At 42.2% G+C, this 25,656-nt stretch overlaps 1 protein-coding gene across 2 annotated transcripts in view; it reads right to left on the reverse strand.

Annotated features, from left to right (window-relative positions):
- Positions 1 to 25,656, reverse strand: part of THSD4 (thrombospondin type 1 domain containing 4) — a 589,447-nt gene that overhangs the window by 98,889 nt on the left and 464,902 nt on the right. For both annotated transcript variants that reach the window (XM_032623848.1, XM_032623849.1), the window contains one exon: positions 5,050 to 5,254. In XM_032623848.1, coding sequence (XP_032479739.1) covers positions 5,050 to 5,254 — 205 coding nt within the window. The remainder of the gene's footprint in view (positions 1 to 5,049; positions 5,255 to 25,656) is intronic.

Here is a 25,656-nt window from a genome sequence, read left to right on the forward strand (position 1 = left end):
TCCCATACCCCTATCTTGTCCCTCCCCCTTCCCTCTCCCCATTGGTAACCACTAGTTTGTTCTCTATATCTGTAAGTCTCTTTCTGTTTTGTTACATTCATTCATTTTTGTAAATTGGCGTATAATTGCTTTACAATGTTGTGTTAGTTTCTGCTGTACAATAAAGTGAATCAGCTATATGTATACATATATCCCCTGCCTCTTGGACCTCCCTCCCCCACCATCCCACCCATCTAGGTCATCACAGAGCACTGAGCTAACTCCCTGTGCTATACAGCAGATTCCCACTAGCTATCTATTTTACACATGGTAGTGTATTTATGTCAAACCTAATCTTCCATTTCATCCCACCCTCCCCATCACCCCTGTGCCCACACATCCATTCCCCACGCCTGTGTTTCTATTCCTGCCCTGCAAATAGGTTCATCTGAACCATTTTTCTAGATTCCACATATATATGTTTCATTTTTTAGGTTCCACATATAAGTGATAACATACAGTCTTTGTCTTTCTCTGTCTGACTTATTTCACTAAGCATAATACCCTCCCGTTCCATGTTGTTGCAAATTGCAAGATTTTATTTTTTTTTTTATGGCTGAGTAATATCCCATTTTTTTTTACCACATGTTATTTATCCATTCATCTGTTGATGGACATTTAGGTTGCTTCCATATCTTGGCTATTGTAAGTAATGCTGTTGTGAACATTAGGGTGTGTATAACTTTTAGTATTAGTGTTTTCCTCTTCTTCCAATATATACCCAGGAGTGGGATTGCTGGATCATATGGTAGCTCTATTTTTAGTTTTTCGAGGACGCTCCATACTGTTTTCCACAGTGGCTGCATCAATTTACATTCCCATCAACAGTGTAGGAGGGTTCCCTTTTCTTCATATCCTTGCAAAAATTTGTTATTTGTGGTCTTTTTAATGATAACCATTTTGACAGGTGTGAGGTGATAACTCATTGTGGTTTTGATTTGCATTTCTCTGATCATTAGTAATGTTGAGTATCTTTTCATGTGTCTTTTGGCCATCTCTATGTCTTCTCCATGACATTTTCCACAGAACTAGAACAAATACTACTAAAATTTATGTAGAACCACAAAAGACCAAGAATAGCCAAACCAATCTTGAGAAAAAAAAAAAAAGCTGGAGGCATCACACTCTTTGACTTCAGATTATACTGTAAAACTACAGTCATCAGGCTTCCCTAGTGGCGCAGTGGTTGAGAGTCTGCCTGCTGATGCAGGGGACATGGGTTCGTGCCCCGGTCTGGGAGGATCCCACATGCCGCAGAGCGGCTAGGCCTGTGAGCCATGGACGCTGAGCCTGCGTGTCGGGAGCCTGTGCTCCACAACGGGAGAGGCCACAACAGTGAGAGGCCCACGTACAGCAAAAAAAAACCCCAAAACCAAAATACTACAGTCATCAAAACAGTATGGTACTGGCACAAGAACAGACACATAGATCAATGGAACAGAAAAGAGAGCAGAGAAATAAACCCATACACGTATGGTCAATTAATCTATGACAAAGGAGACAAGAATTTACAATGGGAAAAGGATAGTCTCTTCAATAAAGACCTAAATGTAGGACTGGAAACCATAAAACTCCTAGAAGAAAACATAGGCAGAACACTCTTCGACACAAATTGTAGCAATATTTTTTTGACTCTGTCTCCTAAGGCAAAGGAAACAAAAGCAAAACTAAACAAATGGGACCTAATTAAACTTAAAAGATTTTGCACAGAAAAGGAAACCATCAACAAAACAAAACGACAACCTATTGAATGGGAGAAAATATTTGCAAATGATATGACCAATAAGGGGTTAATATCCAAAATATATAAATAGCTCATACAACTCAGTATCAGAAAGACCAAACAACCCAATTAAAAATGGGCAAAAGGCCTGAACAGATATTTTTCCAAAGTTTTTGATTTTTAAATTTCAATTTTCACATACTAACTCAATAATTGCATCTTTAGTAAATAACTCCAGATCTTTTTTGAAGCAAGCAAAGTAAAGAATGTCCATTTTTAAAAGTCAGAAGACCATGCATGTAAAAACACTTGGAGACTAAAGTACTACACATGTAGCATGACTACTATTATTAACTAAGCAAATAGCCTAGAATAAGTCATTTAAATATTGTGGGTTTTAAACAAACCTTTAAAAATGAGTGATTAAACCACCTTCTCCAGCACTAATAATACAAGTCCTTCTGTTTTCATAGAAATCTACTTTCTATCTCTGTCAAGTTTGGAGAGTCAGTCATTTTAACAATTCCGAGTATTTCACAAGGCAAATTTGATTTTTATTACTAGTAACCCAAAGGCCATTCAGGGAAACAATAGGGCAACTGAAAAAACTTGTTAAAGGTGTGCATTTTTAAAAAGCAATGATACACATTCGAACTATTCATTTCCTCTGCATTGTGTATTCTGCAGAACACATGTACGCAGACAGCCAAAAAAGTTTTGTGCATCAAGTCAAATTTTTGTACAAAATACAGTTTACATAGCCGGAAATCACAAGGTAAGAAAACCAAAACTTTTATCATGACCTGGAAGATTGTGGAGAACCCTACTACATACCTCTTTGAAAAATGTTTCAAGACAAGAAAAAAAAGAAAGAAAAATGTTTCAATGTTTGAAAATGTATAACGTGATATACAGTCATTGGAAAGTTCAAATGATAGACCTGTGCTCTAATAGCTTACACATAATCTCAAACAATTGCATGCAGTTTAACTTTGAACATATATAGACTTCCCAGAACAGGAAATTTCATAGGATTAAGTGGAATAGGGGAAGAGAACACCTGTGATGAGAAAAAGACCATCCCATCCACTGTGCGCTTTAAAAGAATGAATCTTATGGTAGGCGAATTAAATCTCAATAATAGAAGAAAAGAAGAAGAAGAAAAAAAAGAGCCTTCTGGGTGATGCTACATCCCAAGTGATGCTTAAGTGCCCTAAACAGGAGGCCCTGTTCATCACTTCTGGAAACTCCTTTCACTCTCGCCTGTTCTTCTATCTCTACTCTCCCCACTCTGGCCACATGGCATCACGTCATACTGTCATGGACTCTGGGCTTCTCACGCACCCCACTGGTCACTGGGCATAAGAAGTTGAACATGATTTTCGGAATCACCCTTCCATTGATTCTGGGTACTTCCATCCTCCTCTGCCTCCTCTTCATCTTTTTTAGGGAATTTCAGGGAATTAGGGAATTTGTATTCCATGAAGCTTTGACATACTGACAAGCTCTCTGAGACAAAAGAAAGAGATTGAACATCTGTCAACTGCTAATAAGTGCCAGGGGCTCGGTGGGGTCCTGAATATCTGTTATTCTGTGGATTCTCATGAATGCTTGTAAGGTCCAGATTCTTATTCCCATATTCTAGATGAAAACACTGAGGCTCTGAGAGCAGCTTCCACTCAGACATCTGGTGGGTAATCACCCAGATTATCTATTTTGCCTTCGGAAGGCACAGCTTAAAAGCCACTTACTGAACAGAACTAATTCGAGCCAGGGAAATTACTAAGAACTACACAAAGCTCACAAAAAGTGGCATTGTTTGCTGGTACATTTGAACACAGTCACACTTAAAGCAATCCCTCAAAGAACATTTTCCATCCTAGGAACAGGATGTTTGTGAAGATTTGCTCTTTTAATAGTACAAAAGAAAGGAAGCAAAAAGACCATTTTTTTCCCTGCCAATAAAAATAACACACAAACATCTCAGGGGGAAACTAGCCTTATTGCCACTTTGGTGGCTCCTGGGTTTGCCAGAGCAAATGTAATAGCTTTCCACTATTAATTGGGTTTGTTTCAGAGTCCCATCTGCCATCCCTTCCTCCTCTCACCAATAAAACCAAGTGAAGCTAATTTTGGATGCATTTGCCCAGACAAAGATGGAAGAGCTTCGGAATCTAGAGTTCTTGAGTTGTCTTCTGGGGTGGTCCTGGTACTCGAATTTATAAAATTAATGATCTCTCAGTTGCTGCAGCCATTGACTGCTGCATGGCCAATGGTGTACCAGAATTGCTCATGGGTGTTATCTCTTGGTAGACTACCACGCTTGGAGATAGACTGCCTGGCTTTGAATCCCAGCTCCACCTCTTCCTTGCTGTGTGACCTTGTCAAGTTACATGATCGCCCTGTGCCTGTCTCCTTATGTATGAAATGGGGAGGGGAATAGCTCCCATCTCCTAGGGTTGTTGAGAGGGTTCAATGATTTAATACCTGTAAAGCACCGAGAACAGTACCTAGCATATAGTCTGTGCTATTTAAATTTCTGTTAAATAAATAATCAAAAAAATAAAAATGTATATTGCTGTTCATTAAATGTTTTTAAAAAATTGCTTTCCTTATACCATTAGTTAACTGATTTGTCCATGTTTACATGAATTAGAATTGCTAAAAATTAACTTGCAGGACCTGATTTGCTTTGCATAAAATCAGCCAGAAACAGAGAAGGAAGAATCAACAAAGATCTCCTTTTGTGGGAAAATGGGTTAAAAATGGTCTCCCAATATTGACGATATTGCCCAAAATGATCGCTGACGGGTTCTGCAGCTGTTCCAAAGACACACACATACTGTTGCCCCAGGCTGATGAAGCAGAAAGAAGAGAAAAATGGCTTTTGCTTTAGACCGCCGCAGAGTGAGAGACCGGACAGGATCACCAACTGCCCCTGTGCCCCTGAAATTCCAACAGAAAAAGACTGGCAGATCTCTTGGCATTTCAAAGAGCCTCCCCTATTTCAGAGAAACAATTTAGGCCATTCCTGATTTCATAGCCTTGTTTCTCTTGGAAGGAAGAAAGACCGGTTTAAATATGTAGATATTAAACATTTCCTCGCAAGAAGGACTTTTTTACTTTCTCCATATCATTTCAAGGGGAGGCTGGGTAGTGCTTTGGCATTCCCCAGTGGCACCTTCTACAGGTCCAAGGACCTCTGGACACTGCCGTGTCACAGTCCTGGAAGGAATAAATCATCTTGTAGGGACAGCTGGTTTCCTCCGGAAAAAGATCAAGCTTACCCAAATAGTTGTTGCTCTTGTACATCTCGGTGATGTTGATTTTTGTGGCTCCTTGAGGAATCTCAACAACCCGGTGGTAGCCCAGGCTGGTGAGGGCGTGCTTAAACACACCCGACACAACCTGACAGCCCGTGTTATCGCCTCCGCACACCCCGCATTTGTCCACGACTTTGTCGGAGCCTAGGTAGTCATCACAGCCAATGCTCTGCAAAGAGGTGGAAAACAAGAGACTCTTGTAGCATATGTCAGGAGCATCCCAGGGAGGAAGGGGAGAGGGGACGACTGAAGATCCGTTGGTGGGTCTCGACCTGAACTTCCTCCTTGCCCCCATCCAGATCCTGTAGATAAGCAAGTTCATTCTTCCCTTGGCTCAAAAGATCTCCACTGAGCACCTACTCTGGGCAAGGAACGTCTTTCCTAGGTTATGTGTGAAATGTGCGTTCTAGGGGCGAAGTGGAAGCCACATCAGTAAATAAATAAAACAAGCACACTTGGTAATCGGGAGAAAAATAACACAGAGAAAATACATAAGGAGGGTGTGGGGACTGGACATTTATTAAACAGGTTGGACAGTGAAGTTGTCCTGAAAATCCATCCCCCTGTTGGAAGTTTTTTGGGACTTAAAACTGGAGTTTGTCCTCAAGTCTTCTGTCCTAAACGACAGATGATACAAACACTTAGCCAAGTACCCCCACCAGTAGTGTTCTCAGGCCCTGTTTCTTAGGAAATTAAATCAAATTGGTTGAGGTCTGGGTCCCCACTGGTCACTGTGACTCTGAAAAGCTGAGCAGTTGGGACTTTTGCTTGGCTCATCTAAAGCATTTTTCCCAGGGCAGAAGGGTACAGGGAAGCAAGGACCAGAAACATCGGCAAACTGGATGATATGCATCTAAATAACGGGATACATCAGAGTTTAAAGGAACTCTGACCTTCCTGCGTTTCCTCCCCAATGAATCTTCTCATTATTCAACCCAAGATCTTTTTGCTTTATCTTCCCCCTTCCTATTCATGTGTTTCTTAGGCAATTTAACCTTAGGACCGAATGGAATGGGCTTCACAGAATCCTTTTCCACGTCTGCAGCTGAGTCCATAGGACTCACATTCGTGTATCCTGAATTTAAAGTTGGGACATGTGGTCTGAACAGAGAAGATTCTGTCACACTTCTGTTGGCAGATAGAAGTGAGCTGATTATAGTTTGGACAATGAAATATCGGGATGACAGGATTATTTCACTGGGTTACGGGGATAGGAAATGATACTTGAAATCAGAATGGTATTTTACGACTTGAGACACATGTCTGCTGAATCAGAGGTTTGTATTGGTTCTGGAATTCTAAGAGCAATCGTCAGACCCCACTTCAGGGGCAAAGTGCTCAGCAAACCATTCAAAGTCCACTTTTGATTTTGTTAAGCAATCCTGGGTCTGTTCATGTGGGTCCTACAGGCCAAATCCTACGGGCAGAGTCAGATCAAAAGGTTTTCATTCTTTCTCCTCCGACTTCTTGTTTGACTGACATCTTTCTGCAGGCACTGTACATCTGCATTATTATTTCCATATTCCTGAGTGCACATTAGTCCATCGACAATAACTGGTCTCTCTTCACAAATAGCTTCTCTGTAAAACATTATTTCTGACAATAACAGAACATCATCTCAACATGTTCCTCCACATCCAATTAGCCTTTCAAAGTGCCATGTTTGCTATGAATTTCTCCTCCCTCAAATATTTCTTGCCCTTGCCCCATGCACGTTTTAGCAGAAAAATAAGGAAAACGCCTTCTGCGCATGGTTTCTAGCCCGCACCCCTGCTCCGGGTTCTCCTTTGCTTTGAAACAAACAAACAAAAAGGCCACCATCAGCAGAAGTTTGGGAAAGTGGATCCCACGTTGCTAAAGAAAGATCCTAACTGAATGGAGATGCCTCTGATTCTCACTGAAGGGGAAGATGAACAGAAAAGCTGATAGCACTCACACCCTGCCCTGTCTAGCAAAATCTTAACTTCTTCCCTTCCCCACGATATGATCCATTCTTGCTACCCCTGGCCTCAACTTAACCCAGATGGAGCTCATTCCCTTGGGGCACTCCAGGTAAAGGCAACAATGTGTACCAAGGCACAGAAGTAGGAAAGAACACTGAGGAAGCAGGAAAGCATGCTCATAGACAGACATGGTTGAAGTGTAGGTTTGCTGCTAAGGATGAAAGGAGGCTGGAGAATTTAGCTGAATCCGTTAAGGATCTTGTTTGCCAGGGTGAAGAATCAGAATTTTATTCTATCATATCAACAACCACTGAAGAAGGCGGGGGCCATCCTCAGATTTGTTTTTCAGGTGATAACTTTAGCTGTAGTGAGGAGTGGGTCTTAGAGAGGGGAGGGCAGGCAGTCCAGTGAGTCTTTCTCTTGTCAGTGGGGTGTATGGGACATTTCAGGAATGAACAAGAACCTCCGAAGACAGGGACTGACTTTGCATGAATCCTCAGCCCGCAGCCCAGTGAGAATGGGATGAGATCACAAGGAAATTACACAGACGTGGATTGCTTCAGACAACCACACACACAGACAAGACAACATTTTATCTTGGAAACAGACACTATATTAAAATGCTCTGCACGTTCCAATGGATCCCACACCAGATTTCCTGCACCACACTGCCACTCAGGATGAACCTAGACAATGGGGAGGGAGGGCTGCCGCAGTTTTTCCTGGCAGATGTCTAAGAGCCTGGAGGTTGGCTTCAAGGATACATGTGGCTGCACAAGTGATGCCAAGAACTGAAGGTAACATCCTGCCTCCTCAAAGCCCATCTCTGGACTCTGAGCATCCAGGGTTCACTCCTTAAGAGAGAAGTCAGAACAAGGAGTGTGTGAACCTTCTTTGAGGGGTGATAAAAGGCTAACAGAGCACCCTTCTAGTGTTCTAGTGCCTAGCCAGGGTCTTCGAGAGGCTCAGTTGCTATGGAGTTGCTAAATGTCCCACATGCAGTTCTCAAAGCGGGAGGGACAACCCCATAACGCGAACTGGGCAGATGACGTGCTTTCAAGACCTTTATTTTTAGCACTGAGGGCATAGGTAAATTACATATCTGACAACTGTCCCTTCTCTTGCATGGGGCTATTATGAAGATCAGATGATATAATGAGGGAAAATTTGGACTTGGAGTCCAGGCAGGGCATGGCTAAGGAAGTGCTAGAATCTGAAGCACAAGAAGGATCAACCAGGGCAAGATCTAAACACGTAAACACACATTTTATCACTAATGTTGTCGAGTGACTGCACTGGGCGAAATCTGGGAAATCCCAGGCTGACTCTGACACGGGTTCTGACTCTGGGAATTTGAATCTAAGTGGGGCGATTAGACACACATGCAGAAAATCACACGCTATTGGGCAACGAGGAGTCCCTGCATTCTCTATGTCATGCTGGGCCAGATCAATTCTCTTTTAGAAAGCTGATAATTAACAATGGGGTGCATAAGTCTGCAGAATGTGGCAAGAGCCCAGTCTGAACTAGGGGAATGATGATGGCATGAAGAGGATTTGAAAGATGCTTAGGAAGCAAAATGGACAGGCCTTTGTGAGGTAGAAGGGAACTCAAGTGATTATCTTCCTCCTACCCCGCCCCAGCATCATCAAACCTAACATTTACAGTCTTTGTCATATTCCAGGTCCTCTGAATATGTAGTTTTCTCATTTAATCTTAAAAGCAATCTGTGCTATTGCTGAAAAACTAGGAAACTAAGACTTAAGAGAGAGGTTAGGTAACTGGCCTAAGGCTATGCTGCTAATAAGAGGTGGGGCTGGATTTGACCAGAAATCCCATTTTTGTAACCATTATGCAAAAACTGCCCCCCTCCAAAGGATCAGAGGTCACACCGAAGGTTCTAGCTTTGTCGAAGGAGAGGATGGTGGCTGTGACCTAGGTGCAGAGGAGCAAGTTCAAAGCACTGTTACTATAGTGACTGTGAGAGCTTGGTCCAGAAGTGACTCTGGCATTCTCCTCTTCCAGCATTATGAAGCACCAAGCACATTTTGTATCTCTCTCACGTTGACTGTTTTACCATTATACACACAGAAAGTGAATAAATATTTTAGCTCATCTTTCCATCACATTACTGTCACATAACTTTCTTACTGTTATAACTTTTAATTTTGAGATAGTTTAAGACTCACCAGAAGTTACAAAAACAGTACAGAGCATTTCAGTGACCCATCACCCAGGCTCCTCCAATGACAGTATCTCACATTAGCACAGCGTGTTGTCAAAACCATGCATATCATGGACATCAGTATAACATATTAACTCAAGGATAAACCTTATTTGGATTTTGCCGTTTTTTACCTGCACTTTCTCTTGGTGTATAGGTCTACACAATTTTATCACAAATATAGATTCATGTGCTTTGTTGCTTTCTTTAAAGCAGCTGGTATTCTCCTCTAAAACATGGAGGTATAAGTTGATAAGTGAAGCTGACGTCATTTAGCAGGAAAAGCAGTTCGGCATGAGGGAAAGAATGTTGCACTGGGAATCAGGAAACCTGGAGCATAGTCCTGGCTCAGTGCCTGACTTATATGTGATGCTGGGTGGCTTGCTTCTCTCTGGGCTTGGTGCTGAAAACATTTCCACCACCATCCAGATCTTTCAGGGGACAGTGCTCAGAAATGAATCTGACCTGAATTCTGGTTTGCAGATCAGAAGTCTGGTCAACTGGTCTCTGATGGGGTTGACTTAACAGTGCTGGTCTGTGTCTCTAAACTCTTTCAGAGGCACCACCAAAGTGCCATCAGGGGGCACCTAAGGTGACACTGCTGGACCTGGGTCTCGTGCTGGCTCTGCCTCTTAGGAGTGCTGCATCATTGGACCTGTTGATCAGCCATTCTGAGCCTCAGTTGATCTGTGGCTGGGGCGGTACCTCATAGCACTATTGGGAGGATCAGATGAGGTAAACACGGAAGGCATTTAGCAGGATGCTGGATAGGGTGGCTTCTCAGGCAACTCTGGGCTTATCATTGTCTTCACAGACTTGGTTTCAGCTGGAATCTATCCATTTTAAAGTAAATCCCATCCTTATATAAGTGTTCAGACTCACTCTTATTTCTATAGCACTTTCTATTACTTCTCAGTTGCAGATATTCTCTTCTTCATTTGGAGAAATTCAGAAAAGCGTGAAGCGCTAAGAAAGGGCCAAGTTCTCCATAAAGGTAAGACAGCTTACATGGCTCCTTTGCACCCTTACTGCTCCAATAGCATTGAGTGATAAAGGACAGAACAAACATCTGGTCCCTGGCCCCTGATCTATACTTCATCTCTCTCTCTCTCTTTTTTTTTTCGCTCACCATGTACTGTCGTTCAAAAGAGATATTTCTTGTTGTTACAAAGGCAATTGGACAAATATCATATATCCTTATACTCTTCCAGTGATTTTTGCAACATGTTGTAGGAAAATTTTATAGGTTGTAAGCCAACACGGGAGAAATTGCTCAAGAATTGCCTCCAACTGTATGCCAAAATTAACCTAAATGAAATTTCCTGTGGGAGATGAGCAAGCTGGATGACATATTTGGTGGTGAATTTCACAGGGAGGAGGCCTCTGTACATCATGGCAGGGTAGGCTGGTGCCAGGCCGGCAGATAGTGGAGCTTCTGATTCCCTAATGGGAAGCAGATGTTTCTGTGCATTCTCAGGAAACACACCAGATAGGGTAAACTCAACTGGTTGGTTAGATGACACCGACAGGTAAAACAACGTGCCTTAATAACCATGCTTTCCCAACAGTGTGGGAGAACGTTATTATTAAAACGATTAGTCGCTAACACCAATTTACTTACATTCATGGTGAGCTAATTCGTGGAAATACACATGGATGCCAAAACTTTTATTCATGACACCCTGTTGAAAGCAATCTTTTGCCTATGATAAATATCTCCCTCTTATTACGGTCAGGAATGTAGATCAATACCACCTTCCTGGAAAGCTATTTAGCGATATATACTGTCTGACCCAGGAATCCTTCTAGGAATTTACACTAAGGAAATTATAAGAAATGAGGCCAACAATTTCTCTACGAAGGAGCTCATCACAGTATTATTATTACTGAAAACATGGAAACGTCCTAAATGTCCAACATAGGGAAATAGTTAAACAATATACAGAAATCCTCTGGGAAACACGGGAGGGATCTTTTTCCAGTTGTTTTTCTCACGAAAATCTTCTAGCACTTGTGCCAGCACGACTGACCCTCAATATAGTTTGGTAAATGTTTCCTGAGGAGCCTGTACTATGTGCCAATACGGTGTTAGGCATGAAGGTAAAACCAACACGGTTCCTACTTATGGTCTAGATCAGGGGTCAGCAAACTACTGCCCACAGGCCGTATCTGGCCCATCACCTGTTTTTATAAATAAAGATTTATTGGAACACAAACATGTCCATTACTTACAGTTTACTCACTGTCCAGAGCTGCTTTTGTGTTATAACAGCAGAGCTGAGTAGTTGCAACAGAGATAGTATGGCCCACAAAGCCTAAAATACGTATGATTTAGTGATTTACAGAAAAAAAAAAAAAAAAGCCAACCCCTGGTTTAAATCAAAAAGCAGACACGATGCCATCTTTCAATATGGCATGTATATGTTCAGAGGGAGGCATGCAGAGCCCTGCACAGACAAGGCCGAGGCTCAGGTTGAAGGCTCCGGTCTGCCCCTGACTGGCCCTCATCCCGCTGCCCACTTGATCCGTCCCAATGTGTCTCAACTATAATACAGAAGGCAAAGAGTTACCTTCTACCTCAGTCGTTTTCTTCTTTTCCTTAAGCAGAAAACACATACTTTTCAAACAAAACCTCATGCAGAAACAGAGAGAACTCCAATACGTAAAATGAGAAAAGCAGAACCGTTCTGGTTGAAGAGGGGCTGGCAGGGTTTGGAAGCCCGCGTCTCACCTTCCTGCTGGCTCTTCTACCTCACGGCCACGGTTTCTCAACTGCGGCTCTAGTGCCAATTTGGCCTAGATAGTTCTTGGTTGTGGGGATTGTCTTCTGCATTGTAGGATGGTTAGCAGTACCCCTGGCTCCTACCCACTGGATGCCAGTAGCAACCCTCCCCCTCAGTATGACAAACAGAAATGTCTCTGGACATTGCCAAATGTCCCTTTGGGAACAAAACCACCCCCGGTTGAGAAGCACTGCTCTAGTTTATTCCACAGCTCACGGAACACCTAGGAGCACAGACCCCCTGGAAAAAAAGCTTTAAAAAAATGGCAATTTCCTAGAAGCGCAAAAACAGTCATCTGTAAGTGTCAGAAGCTAATGAGCACAGAATACTTAATTATCCAGTTTTTAAAAACACTTCCCCACTGTTATCAGGCTAGCCAGTAGCCTTCTAGAGCTCTTGCATCTTGCCTTTTGGCTAAACTTCATTATGAGCAGGATTATGTACTGGAAAGAGCACAGTGCCTGGTATACAGTAGGTGCATAGTAAGTGTTGAATGAAGTAGCAGCTGCTTGAGGAATCAAGAGATCAAAATGATAGGAACTTGCTTCTTGAACTGGATCATCTCTAAGTCTCTTCTGGTGCTAAACTGTTTCTGGGGGAAAAAAAAAAAAGATACAGCCCTGATGTGAAGAATCCTGCCATGTCTAAAGTCAGAGGAGTTTGCTTCATGTAGACCAAATTAAATTGGAAACAGGAATCAACGGGAAACAAACTGACAATGTCATTCATTTGGAGGGAAGAAATGGTCCATGCGATAAAAGGTATTTTGGCTTCCTTAAAGAAGGTAATTGTGAAACTGGCAATCTGGTTTTAATGACGCTTATGGCTGTCCCTTTTCAGTACCTCATCTTATTTCATTAGAGAATAGCACCTTACCAAGTGATTCCACTGGAAGAAAACGTTGGTGCTCTCCTAGGATAAAATTGGGTGAGAATCAACTACATGAGTGTTTACAAATCTGAGGGAAGTGGTCCCGAGAGGGAAACATTTGATACGCAGTGAGAGAATTACCACCCCTCTTCCCACTAGGGTCGTCTTTCCCTGGAGAGTAGGGGTATTCCAAACTCTAAAATTTCAGTGCTCCGCTTTCATGGTCTTCCTCCCTGACGGACTGAAATGGCTGGGGGCGGGGCATGAATGAATTACAACAAGGACAGCCGCTCTATTATAAAAGTAAGGTGTCCATATTTCTGTACAGAATAGTAGAAACCTCTGGACTTCCACTTTACTTTTAAAATGTAAGGCTGACTGGTAAATTCTCTGTTTAAAGAGAATTCTGTTTAAAGTATTTGGTCAGATTGTATCTTCACTCTGTAGGGCCTCAGGAGGGATGGGTCTGTGAGGAGCTGTGGTCTGGGCAGCCAAGGGGTCAGGGTTAGGAAGTTTCTTGCAGAAAGGAGCAGAGCGATACTTGTCTACACTCTACAGGGCAAAGTTCTGGAAGCCAGATTACTAGCAAAAAGGCAATAGCGAGTTGGGCGGATGAACTGTGCTCTAGGATGGAGGCTGCTTGCACACTGGCCCAATTTACACGGCCTCCTGGGTGCAGACAGCCAGGATCCACAGATCCAATCAAAAGGCCCTTGGAGGACTGTGGGGGAATCCAGGGACCAGCAAAGAGGGAGGCTCGTGCTTGTCCTTGTCATTTCCTTGACTCACAGCCTATCTCGAGACCTGCCTGTTTGCATTTTTCTCCACAAGGTGGCACCTATAAGCCTTTGTAAAAGGGTACTCACATAAGCAGCTAGTTTAGGGACATGAAACAGTGGTTAAACATTAAAAGGAACGATAGTCGAGAAACATAAGAAGGGTAGACTCAGAAATTCAGGGTGACTATATTTACTGTCCTCTTATGTGCACGTTGCTGCCATGTTGTTAAGATGTGATGTTCATTTCTCAAAATGTTTTTGTGGAGCATTTCAAAACGTGGGTGGGATATTCAGGACTTTGATTTCCAAAATGTTCAAGAACGTGCTTAAAAAGCCGTGTGAGTTAAACTTTGGGGGCTACACGGGCTTTTTCGATGTCACTGGGTGATCTCTTCAGGGATGGTTGAGAAGACTGGCTGGGTAGGTGGGTTAGTGGGTGAGGGACAGGGGATGAGAAGAAAAGCTGGCTACCAAAGCACGAGGGCTCGAATCCCAAGACTCTTGAGTGGGGTAAGGGCACACCGAAACGCTGTTGTCGGAAGACGCTTGGCAGACACAGGCAGTGGGTTAGAGATGGAACAGGCTAGAGACTGAGAAGCACACAGACAACTACATTAAAATGGGCACAGAGGGATGGTGGCCTGGACCAGAGAGATGGAATTAGAACAGAGGGCAAGGGCACACCAACGTTAGGCTGGAGGAATGACCAATAAGAGGGATGAAGGATGGTCTATTGAACGTGAAGTGAGGAAGACTTGGAGGTCCGTGGCTTTGGACTCTGGAAGATTAGTAGTGCTGCCTGTTTCAGGCAGAAGCTTTCCTAGGGAAGTAGGCCTTTGATGGAGGCATCTTAGAGCGAGGGTCTGAGTGTACCTCTTGATAATCACGAATTCATTCATTAAATTTAGTCATATTAATTCTCTCGCCCTCTTTCACTGGAACTTTCCTCTAGAACACTAAACTTTTTTTTTTTTTTCAACGGAGCACAGGCTTCAGACGTGCAGGCTCAGAGGCCATGGCTCACGGGCCCAGCCGCTCCGCGGCACGCGGGATCCTCCCGGACCGGGGCACGAACCCGTGTCCCCTGCATCGGCAGGCGGACCCTCAACCGCTGCGCCACCAGGGAAGCCCTAAACATTTAAAAAATTTTAGCTTTTTGGATAGGAATCCTTCCAAACTATATTTTTCACTCCTCTCTTTTGATTTTCTTTTTTAAAAATCAAGAATAATGAGCACTGTTTGACCTTCTCTAGCCCCACTGCTACCCAAAGTGTGGCCCATGGACCAGAGGCGTAGGCATCATCTGAGAGCTCGTTAGAAACCCTGGGGCCCACGGCAGGCTTAATGAATCGGAGTCTACATTTGAGCAGCGTCTTCAGGTGACTCCTGTGCTATCTGAGATTATTTGACTTTCTGGATCACTTTTTGTTTGCTCCGAGTTCTTTCTACTTTTCCCAAGTTGCCCAACCAATTCTCCCGCCCGGTCAAAACAAAGACAACACAACACCATCACCCTCTAGGTTAAAAATTAAAAAGAAATAATGCCTTTGGGAAGCTTTCCTCTGTGATATTTTTAATAGGGACTGGGTGGAGGCAAGACACACATTCCTAAACAGAGTCCCTTGAGAATCCCAGTACTGGACAGCAGGAAGGGCTCTGGGAGACCCAGCCCCTTGCTCCAGGGATGAAGAACAAAGTCTCAGGAGGGGAAGTGATTTCTCCAGGGTGGCAGAGAGAGGACTTCCTCTCTCTAGAGGCTACAGGCTAGAGACTCCTTTTCATGATACTATGATGTCCCCCTGCTCCTTCTGAGTCAGGGTTTTAACGTTTCCTCACTTAAATGGTCTACGTTCTTTTCTTTCTTCTTCTTACGTCCCTGTAACCATGTGAAAAAGGTTTTGTCTACCAGCTAGAATAGCGACTCCTTTTGGAAAGCAAACTGTCTCTGTGAAAACTTGAATAAACTGCATGGGCTGGGAGGTGGGACCCTGAGGCCTGAGGGTCAGCAGAAATCAAGGCAACAAGAGATAATGGCTAAACTGAGATATAGCTAAATAGGAGAAGAGTCTGGTTTTGCTTCCAGAGCTGGAGACGGAACAAAGGGACAGAAAAGAGAAGGAAGAAAGAAGTTACGAGATTGTGGAGGGTCAATGAGAAGCCCTGAGTGGCTGGGAGCACTGTTAACACTGACCTTGAATCTGAAGTGTGCTCGCTGTGATGTAAACCTCTCTTTGTTCCCAGACTTCCCAAGTCTTCACTGAAGACTTAACATAACATCTCCGTTATGCCTATTTTCCTGCCTTTAAAATTCCCGGTTTAGGTTCCTTTAACCCCTCTTCATCTCCATAATCTGAAATAAGAATTTCTCTTCTATGCTGCCACATCTTCAAAAGTTTTTCTTCTAGACACAGGGATGCCCGCCTAAGAGCATCCCTAATGTATTCCTGCAGATGACATCATCTTTCTGAGCCTTAGTTTCCTTCCCTGTAAAGCAAGGGTATTGAAATATAGTTTCTCAAATCCGTTGTGAAGATTGAATGAAAACATGTAGATGAAGGCACCTAGTTCAGAACTGGCTTGGACTTGGGGCTGGAAAAATGTTGGCATGCTTTCCTTCTCCTTGAGGGTGCACCTGCCTCCCTTCAATGACCTGTCCCTGGTCACGGCCATGGGAATCCTCACTCTCACACCAGGCACACACATTTCTACTCTAACAGAGGAGGTTGTTCTGTTTGCACTGTCCACAGAAACCCCACTTCTATTTACACACGATTCTCAAGTGGTGTTCCAAGCCAGGGTTGTAACGGCAAACTGCTATGATCTATTTGCATTTCAATAACATTCTGGGACAATGGGGATCAAGAATTCCAGAGATTTTCTTATAACTTTGTTACCTCTCTTTTTTTTTTTAAAAGTGTGGGTTTGCTTGTTTTGTTAGTCTTTCCTGGTTTGTCTTAGAGACCAGTTATGGAAAGCCTCAGACGTTGTAAAGAGCTTATGTTCATTTCAGAAACAGAGCAAGGGAGGCTGTGGGTGGAGCTCACAGCTCAGGCATGTTGAAGCACTGTCTTAGATGGACTGTAGGTGGAAAACAGATGCAAAGAGGGATTCAAGCAACTCCCAGGGATTCAGGCAGTAGGAAGCCCCACATATATATTTGATAGCTGTCATGGGTAGAGTACTGGCCACGTGCTAGGCACCTAACACGTTATCCTGTTTAATTATCTTGACTATCCCTACTTTATCGAAGCTCACAGAAGATAAGTAATGTGTAACACAGAGGTGGTGATGGTGGGTTTAAATGAAGGGACTTCTGGCTCTTTCTGGCATAGTCCCTTAGCCCAGTGGAAATCTTTCTTTACCTTAAGAACAGAACCTGGTAGATGGCCGACCAAGGCCTACATATACCGAGGGCTAGAATGTCCAAGAAATCAAATAAGGCTAATTCCCTCTTATTGTTCTATCTCTAGGGCTGCTCTCTGGCTTTTCCTAAGACCCTTTCACGGGGTGCTACTTACGGTCTGAGGACTCCCACAAGGGCCGACTGAACTGTTTCCGCATCTCCTTCCTATAGCTTCTCTTTGTTCTCTTGTCCCCCCACCCCCACCAAAGTCCCATGCTGTCTCTTCCCCTCATGCAGCGCTCATTCACCTAAGGGAGGGGACATCTATAACACCATCCTTTCTTTCATAACAAAGTCATAGGTCCAAACTTATTTATTGAAATAGTAACTAGCTTTCTCATTTGTCTTGCTGGGAATGGAAACTGTTGGTGCACCAAGCTGGGAAATATTTATGACTCAAGGACAAACATCATTCCGTGAGAGGTATCATTACCCAATCCAAGAGCTTGCCCTTTAGGGCTAGACTGACCAAGAAGTCAAATAAAGATAATTCCTTCTTATTCTCTCTCCTAACCATAGGTGCGTCCAATGTGAATATTTATTTCATTAAGAAATAAAGGGGCTTCCCTGGTGGCGCAGTGTTTAAGAATCTGCTTGCCAATGCAGGGGACACAGGTTCGAGCCCTGGTCCGGGAAGATCCCACATGCCGCGGAGCAACAAAGCGCATGTGCCGCAACTACTGAGCCTGTGCTCTAGAGCCCGCGAGCCACAACTGCTGAGCCCACGTGCCACAACTACTGAAGCCCGCACGTCTAGAGCCCGTGCTCCACAACAAAAGAAGCCACCACAATGAGAAGCCCGCACACCGCAACAAAGAGTAGTCCCCGCTCGCCGCAACTAGAGAAAGCCTGCACACAGCAAGGAAGACCCAACGCAGCCAAAAATAAATAAATAAAATTAAAAAAAAAAAAGAAAGAAAGACATTGTGTTCCATGCATGCTCAGAAGGAAGAAATTTGGCTGAAATATTTAAACACGAAGGCTCCTTCACGCTTCTTTTGAAGGATGTCTAAGAACAGGGTTATCTGTCAAACTCAATGTGTTCCATAACAATAATTCAGGTGGCAGCCAGATGAATAATTCTCACGCTTGCAGAAAACTTCCCTTCTTCTGCGACTTTAACCCTTCTTCTGCCACTTGAAACCAACTTTAAGGTAGGTAGGGCAATGGCAGATAGGATACCCACACGTGGCTTCCAAGTGACTGCATCACCTATAGGCACTTGTGTACGTAAATATTTAGGACATGCAAACCAGTTGGATAAACATTGATTCTTCACCATCTTTGGTGGAACCCTGAAATTCTTAATTTTCACCAGCCCCTTCTTTAAACAGATCATACTTATGAGCTTTTAAGTCATGCCCCCCAGATGTATAAGTGTAAGAAAGGCTAATGTTGTGATTTCAGGTAATCTATCCTGCACGTGGCTGTGAAGTTTATCTTCCCAAAATACAGCTGTCATCATGTCAGTCCTCTGACTCAAAAGGCTTCCTGATGTCCGTTGTCACTTAAACAAGATGATTATTTTCTCCTAGGCATTATGCCTATATTTAAGTTCCTGATTCCAGGTGGAAAGGAGTGCCTGGGGCTATAGTATCTCAAGAGTGAGCTTTACCCCAGGTGTGATAACTGAGTGAAAGTAGAAATTTTGAAAATGATCCAGCATCATTCCACTTTGATGGCAAAAATACTTTGTTAAAGTGACAGTACCTATTAATTAGCAATGCTAATTATTAATTCTGCTCTAATCTGTTGGGTTGGTTTTGTGATAATAAACGGAGACAAAGTTTGTAAAAAGCATCTGACACAGGGGAGGAACTCAATACATATTATGTTTTATTTAAAGTCAAGTTAAAGATAACATAGAGGGCAAATTCAAAGAAATACAAACAAATGATATTCATTCCTAGCTTAAACAATAGCTGGCTTGGAATGTTACTTAGCTAGAGAACAGCCGGACTGCGTATACTTCAAGGAATGTGGAATGGCAGCAAATATGGAAGTAAAAAGAAAAGCATTTCTCTGGCAGAGTAAAAGAAACCCTAGTTAAAAGAGAACCAGAGCCAAAGTCAAAAAGAGTCAAAAATTCAGTTTTGACAATTGATGGACTCTCTGGACCCTATAAGAAAGGCAGGTTCTCATTATTCAAAGGAGTCCATAGAAGTGATGATGGATGCCAAGAAAAGCAACAGAAAGAAAGGAAACTGGTACTTGTTGAGAATCTAGTAAGGTGACAATATTTACTACCATTTTAATAGAGAAGGAAAGAGGTCATATAGCTAAGAGTCAGGCCATGAACCCACAGCTATCTAGCTCAAACTCTTAGAAACAGAACGATAGGGTGGAAGCCAAACAGGCGAGGTGAATAGTGACTGAGACAGTGAACACAGCGGTGAACAGCACACACTAAGGGGGAAAAGCAGGAGCTACAAGAGAGGGAGTGAGAACAGCTCTGGAAATGGGTGAATGCAGTGCCCACAAAGGCAAGCGTCCTCTGGATGAGGACATGCAGCCTGGGGTTGACAGTGACGGAGAGAAAAATGGCTTCTGACTGCCTGCTCTTCCCTGATAGTTCACGGAAGGGAGTCTCTTAATATTGTGTTGGACTTGCTTTTTATAGTCATGGGAAAGCTGCAATTTCTCAGAATCTTTGGGTTCTCTCTTATCCATTGTCTCCATGTGTTGCCTGAAGCCCTGGCACGAAAAATTTTCCCAACCACTTTTTCCTGTTGTAACAAAAGGATCTGATGGAGGCTTTCTCTCCAGTACAGACCCAAGGGTCTTTAAATCTTTTGGACAGCCTCTATTTCCTATCAGACTCACTCTGCCTCAAGCCTCCAGAATTTTCTCTTTTGACTAGTGAGTGGAAAGGGAAGCTAAAATCATGGCATCACGAGCTTAGAGACCAGGATTTCTCCAAGACCACCTTTTCTCTGAGTGTATTTGAGTCATCCTAGCAATCCTGAAGCTTCACTTTTGAGGCCTAAGGTCACCCTCGTTGAGACTGTATTCTGTATGTTTCAGGACTACAAAGAAATCCCTGTAGATTCAATTTGCTCAGCTTGTATTTTAAGTAAGATAGGAAACAGCCTGCTCTTTTTAAGGTACAGAAACTTCTAGAGAGCTTGAGCAGAGGAAGGTTATAAACCTATAACTTAATAGGTGCTTTGGTAGAACATTGATTTTGAGTTGTTAACTAAGATTTTACCCCTGAGATGAGAAGTGAACTGGAGTGCTCCAGAGTTACTGGGAGTGTCTACTTGAACACCGGAAAAATCTTTGCCTCAAATAAGTTGGGAATAGTGACATTGTTGACACAAAGCCATTCAGATGGTAACTAGCAGAATGACTTATCTGCTTCTTAGGATGGCTGGAAAACCATATCATCAGCGTAGACGAGGATGTGTGTCTTCCTCTCTGCTGTCGTTCAAAGTCATCAACAAATTGAACCAGGTTTTTTTTTTTTTCTTTTTTTAATAAAAGCTAAAATGTCAGGGAACAGAACACAAACAAGGGTGGCATAGGGCATTGACCTAGCTGGCCATGAAAAGCAAATTTGGATTTCTTTGTAAATTTGGACCTTGCAGTTGCCAGTGAGTGTTAGCAAATACCCCACTATCTCTCCTTGCTGTAGAAAACCACAGTTCTCTATTTTATGCAAACATCACTAAAGTAGGTAGGAACAATAATAAAATGGATTTTCAGCAAAGGATGTCCTTTTCAAAAAATATAACTTTGAATTTCTTTTCCTAACAGATTTTTGTAATATAGAGAAGAACAAAATGGTCCAACCCATAGGAGGAGGAGGCGGCTTATCACAGTAAAATCAGTCTTATTACCAAGTATTCCCACTAAATAAAGAACGCTAGAATCACAGACTTAGAGCGGAAGAAACCATAGAAGTCATCTGGTCTAACCAAGGTCGGAGGAGGTTAACGTAAGGGGCCAAGATCCATACTGGTGTCAGCCTAGGAACTACTGTTCCCTGCTGAGACCCTGGACAGGTCACTGGGGCTAATTTAACTGATAAAACGTGTGTGCTAGACTAAATAGGCTTTCAAGCTATTCTAAGGTTGTATTTTAATGTTTTCATAATCTTTAAAACATGTTTGTAAAATATGAAGAACTTGATAAACATCCTTTTTAACCATTGTATATGCCTAATTATAACACACTGGACACTGCTGTATTAACTCATTCTTATGCAGCCCTCAGGACAAACTGCTCCCATTTTTAATCAAAGAGATTGCCTGTCTACAATTTGCAATTTGTTGTCTGTCTTAATCAGGAATGCCCAAGAACTGTAAGCTAAAATAAAATTCAGAAACAAATTGGATGCTCTGGCATCTAAAATCATTTTCCATATTCTAAGCGCTAAAATTTCTACTCAACAAAATAGTCACGTGCTCACTAATGGCTATTATAACAGTTAGATGCTAATGTTTTAATTAAAATTAATGAATACTAACACAACACATCGAGTTCTCATACCACTTTGTTTGGAAAAAAGAGCATTGCTGCTAAAAAGTGAAGACTATAAGATTAGATAATTTAGCACAAGCATAGCACTTATTTTTATAAAATGCCTTACATAAATTAACTCATTGAATTTTCCCAACACCCCAAGAGGTAGATGATATTAATTCCATTTTAGAGATGAGAAAACTGAGGCACAGGGAGGTTGAGAAAATTGTCCTAGATTAGCAAGCTATTGAGCTAGAATGTAACCTGGGCAGTCTGGTCCCAGAACATGGACTGTTAACTCCAACTCTCACTACATCTCCTGATGACCTCATGGGTGCCTGGTGACCCTAACTTTGTGAGACATTTCCCTTCTTGGCAAGAACACTGTCTATCTGTTTGTTTGACCCTCTCCCACTGTCAGGGAGCTCCCCACCTACTGAGGAGGCCGTTCATCCCTGAAAGACTCTGACTTGTAACAAATCCTCCCTTTGGAAACCACTCTCTGTGTACCCTCCACCAGTGCTCCAAGCTCTGATCTCTGGAGACCTTTGGACACTGGCCTGTCCCACTTCCTTTCTAATATTTTCCATTTGGTTTGATGTTTTTGCCTAAAACAGTCCTTTTCCTCAACATTATCCCCTCTTTGTCAGGACTATGGGATGAGACTCTGGTGCAAGGAAAGCCCTAGATTTCCAGCTCCAAAGATGAATGATCTAGAATAACTTTACTGATGTACAGTATCAAAAATATATTTTCAGTATCAGACCTTTTCTAGCATTTGGTTTTCCAGAGAAAACAGGGGCTTGAAAATACCCCTTTCGCGAATCTTCTTTCTATGACAAAGTATTTGCCCTTTTCACTCTTCTATTAAAAAGATGACATAAGAAATTTTATATTGTGAAAAAAGATAAAATTACTATTAAATAGCAATGACACTGAGTAATAACTGGAAACTCTGTCTTTGGAATCATGCTCTCCAATCCTGTTGGCCACTCTGGCTGTGTGACCTTAGGCAAGGTGCTTAAATAAAAAAATTATAGTAATTTAAGCCACAAGAGGAAAGCATTTCTCACAGTACTTGGAATAAGAGCTTGTGATTGTTGTTAACAATTACAGTATAAAGATCTGGAGTGTTTAACAGGAAGAAAAGAAGACAGACATGCTAGATGGCTCTAAATATTGGAGGCTTTGTCACATGGAAGAAAGATGTCCTCTTCGTGGTCCCAAGAGGCTGGACTGGGACCAACAGGGGGATTGTACAGAAAGACCTATCACGTTACTGGTCCCAAAATGGAGTCTCAGTGAATGCCTGCCTCATAAGATTGCTGTGAGGATCGGATGTCACAATCTGTATAAAGGACTTAGCACTGAGCCTGGAACATAGTAGGCACTCAATAAATCTTAGCTATGCTCAACATCAAAAGTCAGAATGTACTGAGGATGGAAGCATCTGGAAAGAAAGGTTTAAATCATCAGGTGAGTTACTATATTATCAAAGAATTAATTAAACACCTGTCATGCGCCTAGCACTGACACAATCCTCTAGAAAAATCAAAAGTGGGGTATGTCACGTCTCTGCTCTCAGTGGGCTTAGTGTCTAGCCCGGGGGATGATATCTGTGAGCAAAATAAACAAGAGATCAACTGCAGTTTGGGGAACGCCTGGAATGTCTAAATCATATTCAGCACAACTTGGGTCTCTGTGTCATGCTGTCCTTTTGCTGTCCTTTTGCTCTTGGCTCTGAAGGAGTCACCTGGTTTGGTGGCCTCAACTTGTATCAGGGAAATCAAGACCAGGCAAACCCTGGCCCTCTTGCCATAAATTAGCCACCAGGTTTTGCTATTGTCTGCCCTCTAACTTCACTACACCAGACTAGAAACTTGCTTTTTTTTTTTTTTACTGCTTTTCAAATCTTCCCCAAATATTACTATTTGGTGGCTAAAAAAGAGTACCATTTTTTTCTTGACATGTCTCTACTGAGAAAGGCCAGTAATATACATTATGAGATGTATTATTCTTCCTGACACTAAAGTAAACTTTATTTTGAATAAGAAAAAATATACCTGAATATATTTTAATGCTTTTCTGGCTTGCTCTTTTTGCTAAATGGGTTACTTGTAATTGACCTAGACCATCCTATAAGAATTAGCAGATGAGAATCCCCAGGGATATACTGGCAGTAGGTCAGGATTACATAAAGCCACAAGATAAAGATCATAATTCTTTGTCGATTAACATTTTAAGTTAACTGGAAGTCTTTTAAAATATTTAAATCCCAACATTATCATCGACCTTGTGTTCAAGTTACATCTAAGTGTCTTAGCAAAGAACATAACAAAATTTAGCTCTGTATGCCTTTCGGAACTATTATCACATACTAAGTGATAATAATTCTTGAATTAAGTAAAATTTTATGGCTGCAACTCGGCTTCCTTTTCAGTTTACAGAATGTCTCATTCGGACAACGAAGAAATTAGAGCCTAGGTCCACATGGAGTGAAATTTTGTGGTTTAGTGCATTTTTGCTTCTGTATTGCAAATGAGGTGTTTATGTCAAAGAGATACTTTCTTAGCTTCAGTGGATGTCACTCCTGAGTTATATCTGGCTTAGTGGAACTCTCTCCCATCCTCCATGCAAGTCAAGTCACCAGGATTTACTTCAAAATTACAGTTTACAAAGTTGATGAAAGTACTCATCTTTTCTTCTTAGGCAAAGGGAACGGTAGGATGTGACCATGCGCCTAGTTCTGGCCAATGGGATGTATGTGGGAGTGGCATGAATCACTTCCAGGTTGAAGGATTTAATTGCTGGTGCTCAACTCTCCAAACTTTTCTTCCTCTGCCAGAGCAAATCTTACAGACTTTGGGTAAGATGGCAGCTGCCTAAGGTGGTGGAGCCTCCACCAACCTGGGACCCTGAAGGACTAGATAAACAGAGGTCTTGCTGGTCCTGGAAGGACTGGAATGAAAAAGAAATCTTCGTTTTAAGTCACTGATATTTTGTCCTTATTTGTCACTCAAGCATAACACAGACTATTTTTCTTGATACAGAACTTCTGGTTAAATTGTTAAACCTACAGCCAAAACATTATGTAGAATTTCATGCTAGGTGACAAAGACTAGATCATACTAATTTCTAATATCTGGTAGGTCAAACTATGTTCTGAATTCTTTCTTTCTAATGCCTGATAGAGAGTGTGCTATTGCATTGCTATATCATAGATTTAAATTCCTATGACTATGAGAATAATAAAGTTTGAAATTGAGTAGTTGAAATTGCTTAAAAAGATTTTTTCTTTATTATATAGAAAAGACAAACTGTTAATAGACACAGAATGCTACTTGCCAATTCCACATGCAGTTCATGATTTTCATGTATACTTTCATGCATACTCTCCTAGGGTTCAGACTTTAACTTGGCGTTTCTGGGTTATGAGATATAGTTTGGAAAGCTCCATGAAGGTCGCTGTAAGGAATCTACAAGACATTTCATCACAACTTCTATGTATCACACAAAGCCAGAGTAAAACAGAGGTCCACAAGTAACCAAATGGCCTTCAGCCTTCTGAAAATATAACCTGGAGAATCCTGCATTCATTTGTCCCCACTGCATACTATCAATTCAACATGATACAAGAATACACAAGAATAACCATGTCCTGCAAAAAACTAGAAATTACACATTGACAATCCTGACCTTCACTGCTGCCCCAAGTATGGTGCTGCCTCCACTTTTGGCCATTATCCTCTCACTACCAAATATCTCAAACAAGCACCAACTTTCAAACAATCATGTCTCTTAACCTTTAGCCATGGACTCCCACCCTTGCTAGTTACTGAGATTTTCTCCCTTGAAGATGCTAATGACTTCATTTTACCCTGTATCAAATGGGGTCTTCTCAGTTCTCATTCATTCCCAAGAGCACTGCTCATGCCTCACCTCTTGAATTATTCTCTGCCTTTGCACCCACCTTGGCCCTCCATGCTCTCCTTTCTTCATTTCCTCTACTTGTTTCCAAACTGTGAGCTTCCAAAGTCTCAGTTCGATTCTTAATACTCTTTAGATTCGTGTTTGCAAATATTTAACATGGGATGGCAGGGAGAGG

This window comes from Phocoena sinus, chromosome 2, assembly GCF_008692025.1.
Source record: "Phocoena sinus isolate mPhoSin1 chromosome 2, mPhoSin1.pri, whole genome shotgun sequence".
Classification (NCBI taxonomy): domain Eukaryota; kingdom Metazoa; phylum Chordata; class Mammalia; order Artiodactyla; family Phocoenidae; genus Phocoena; species Phocoena sinus.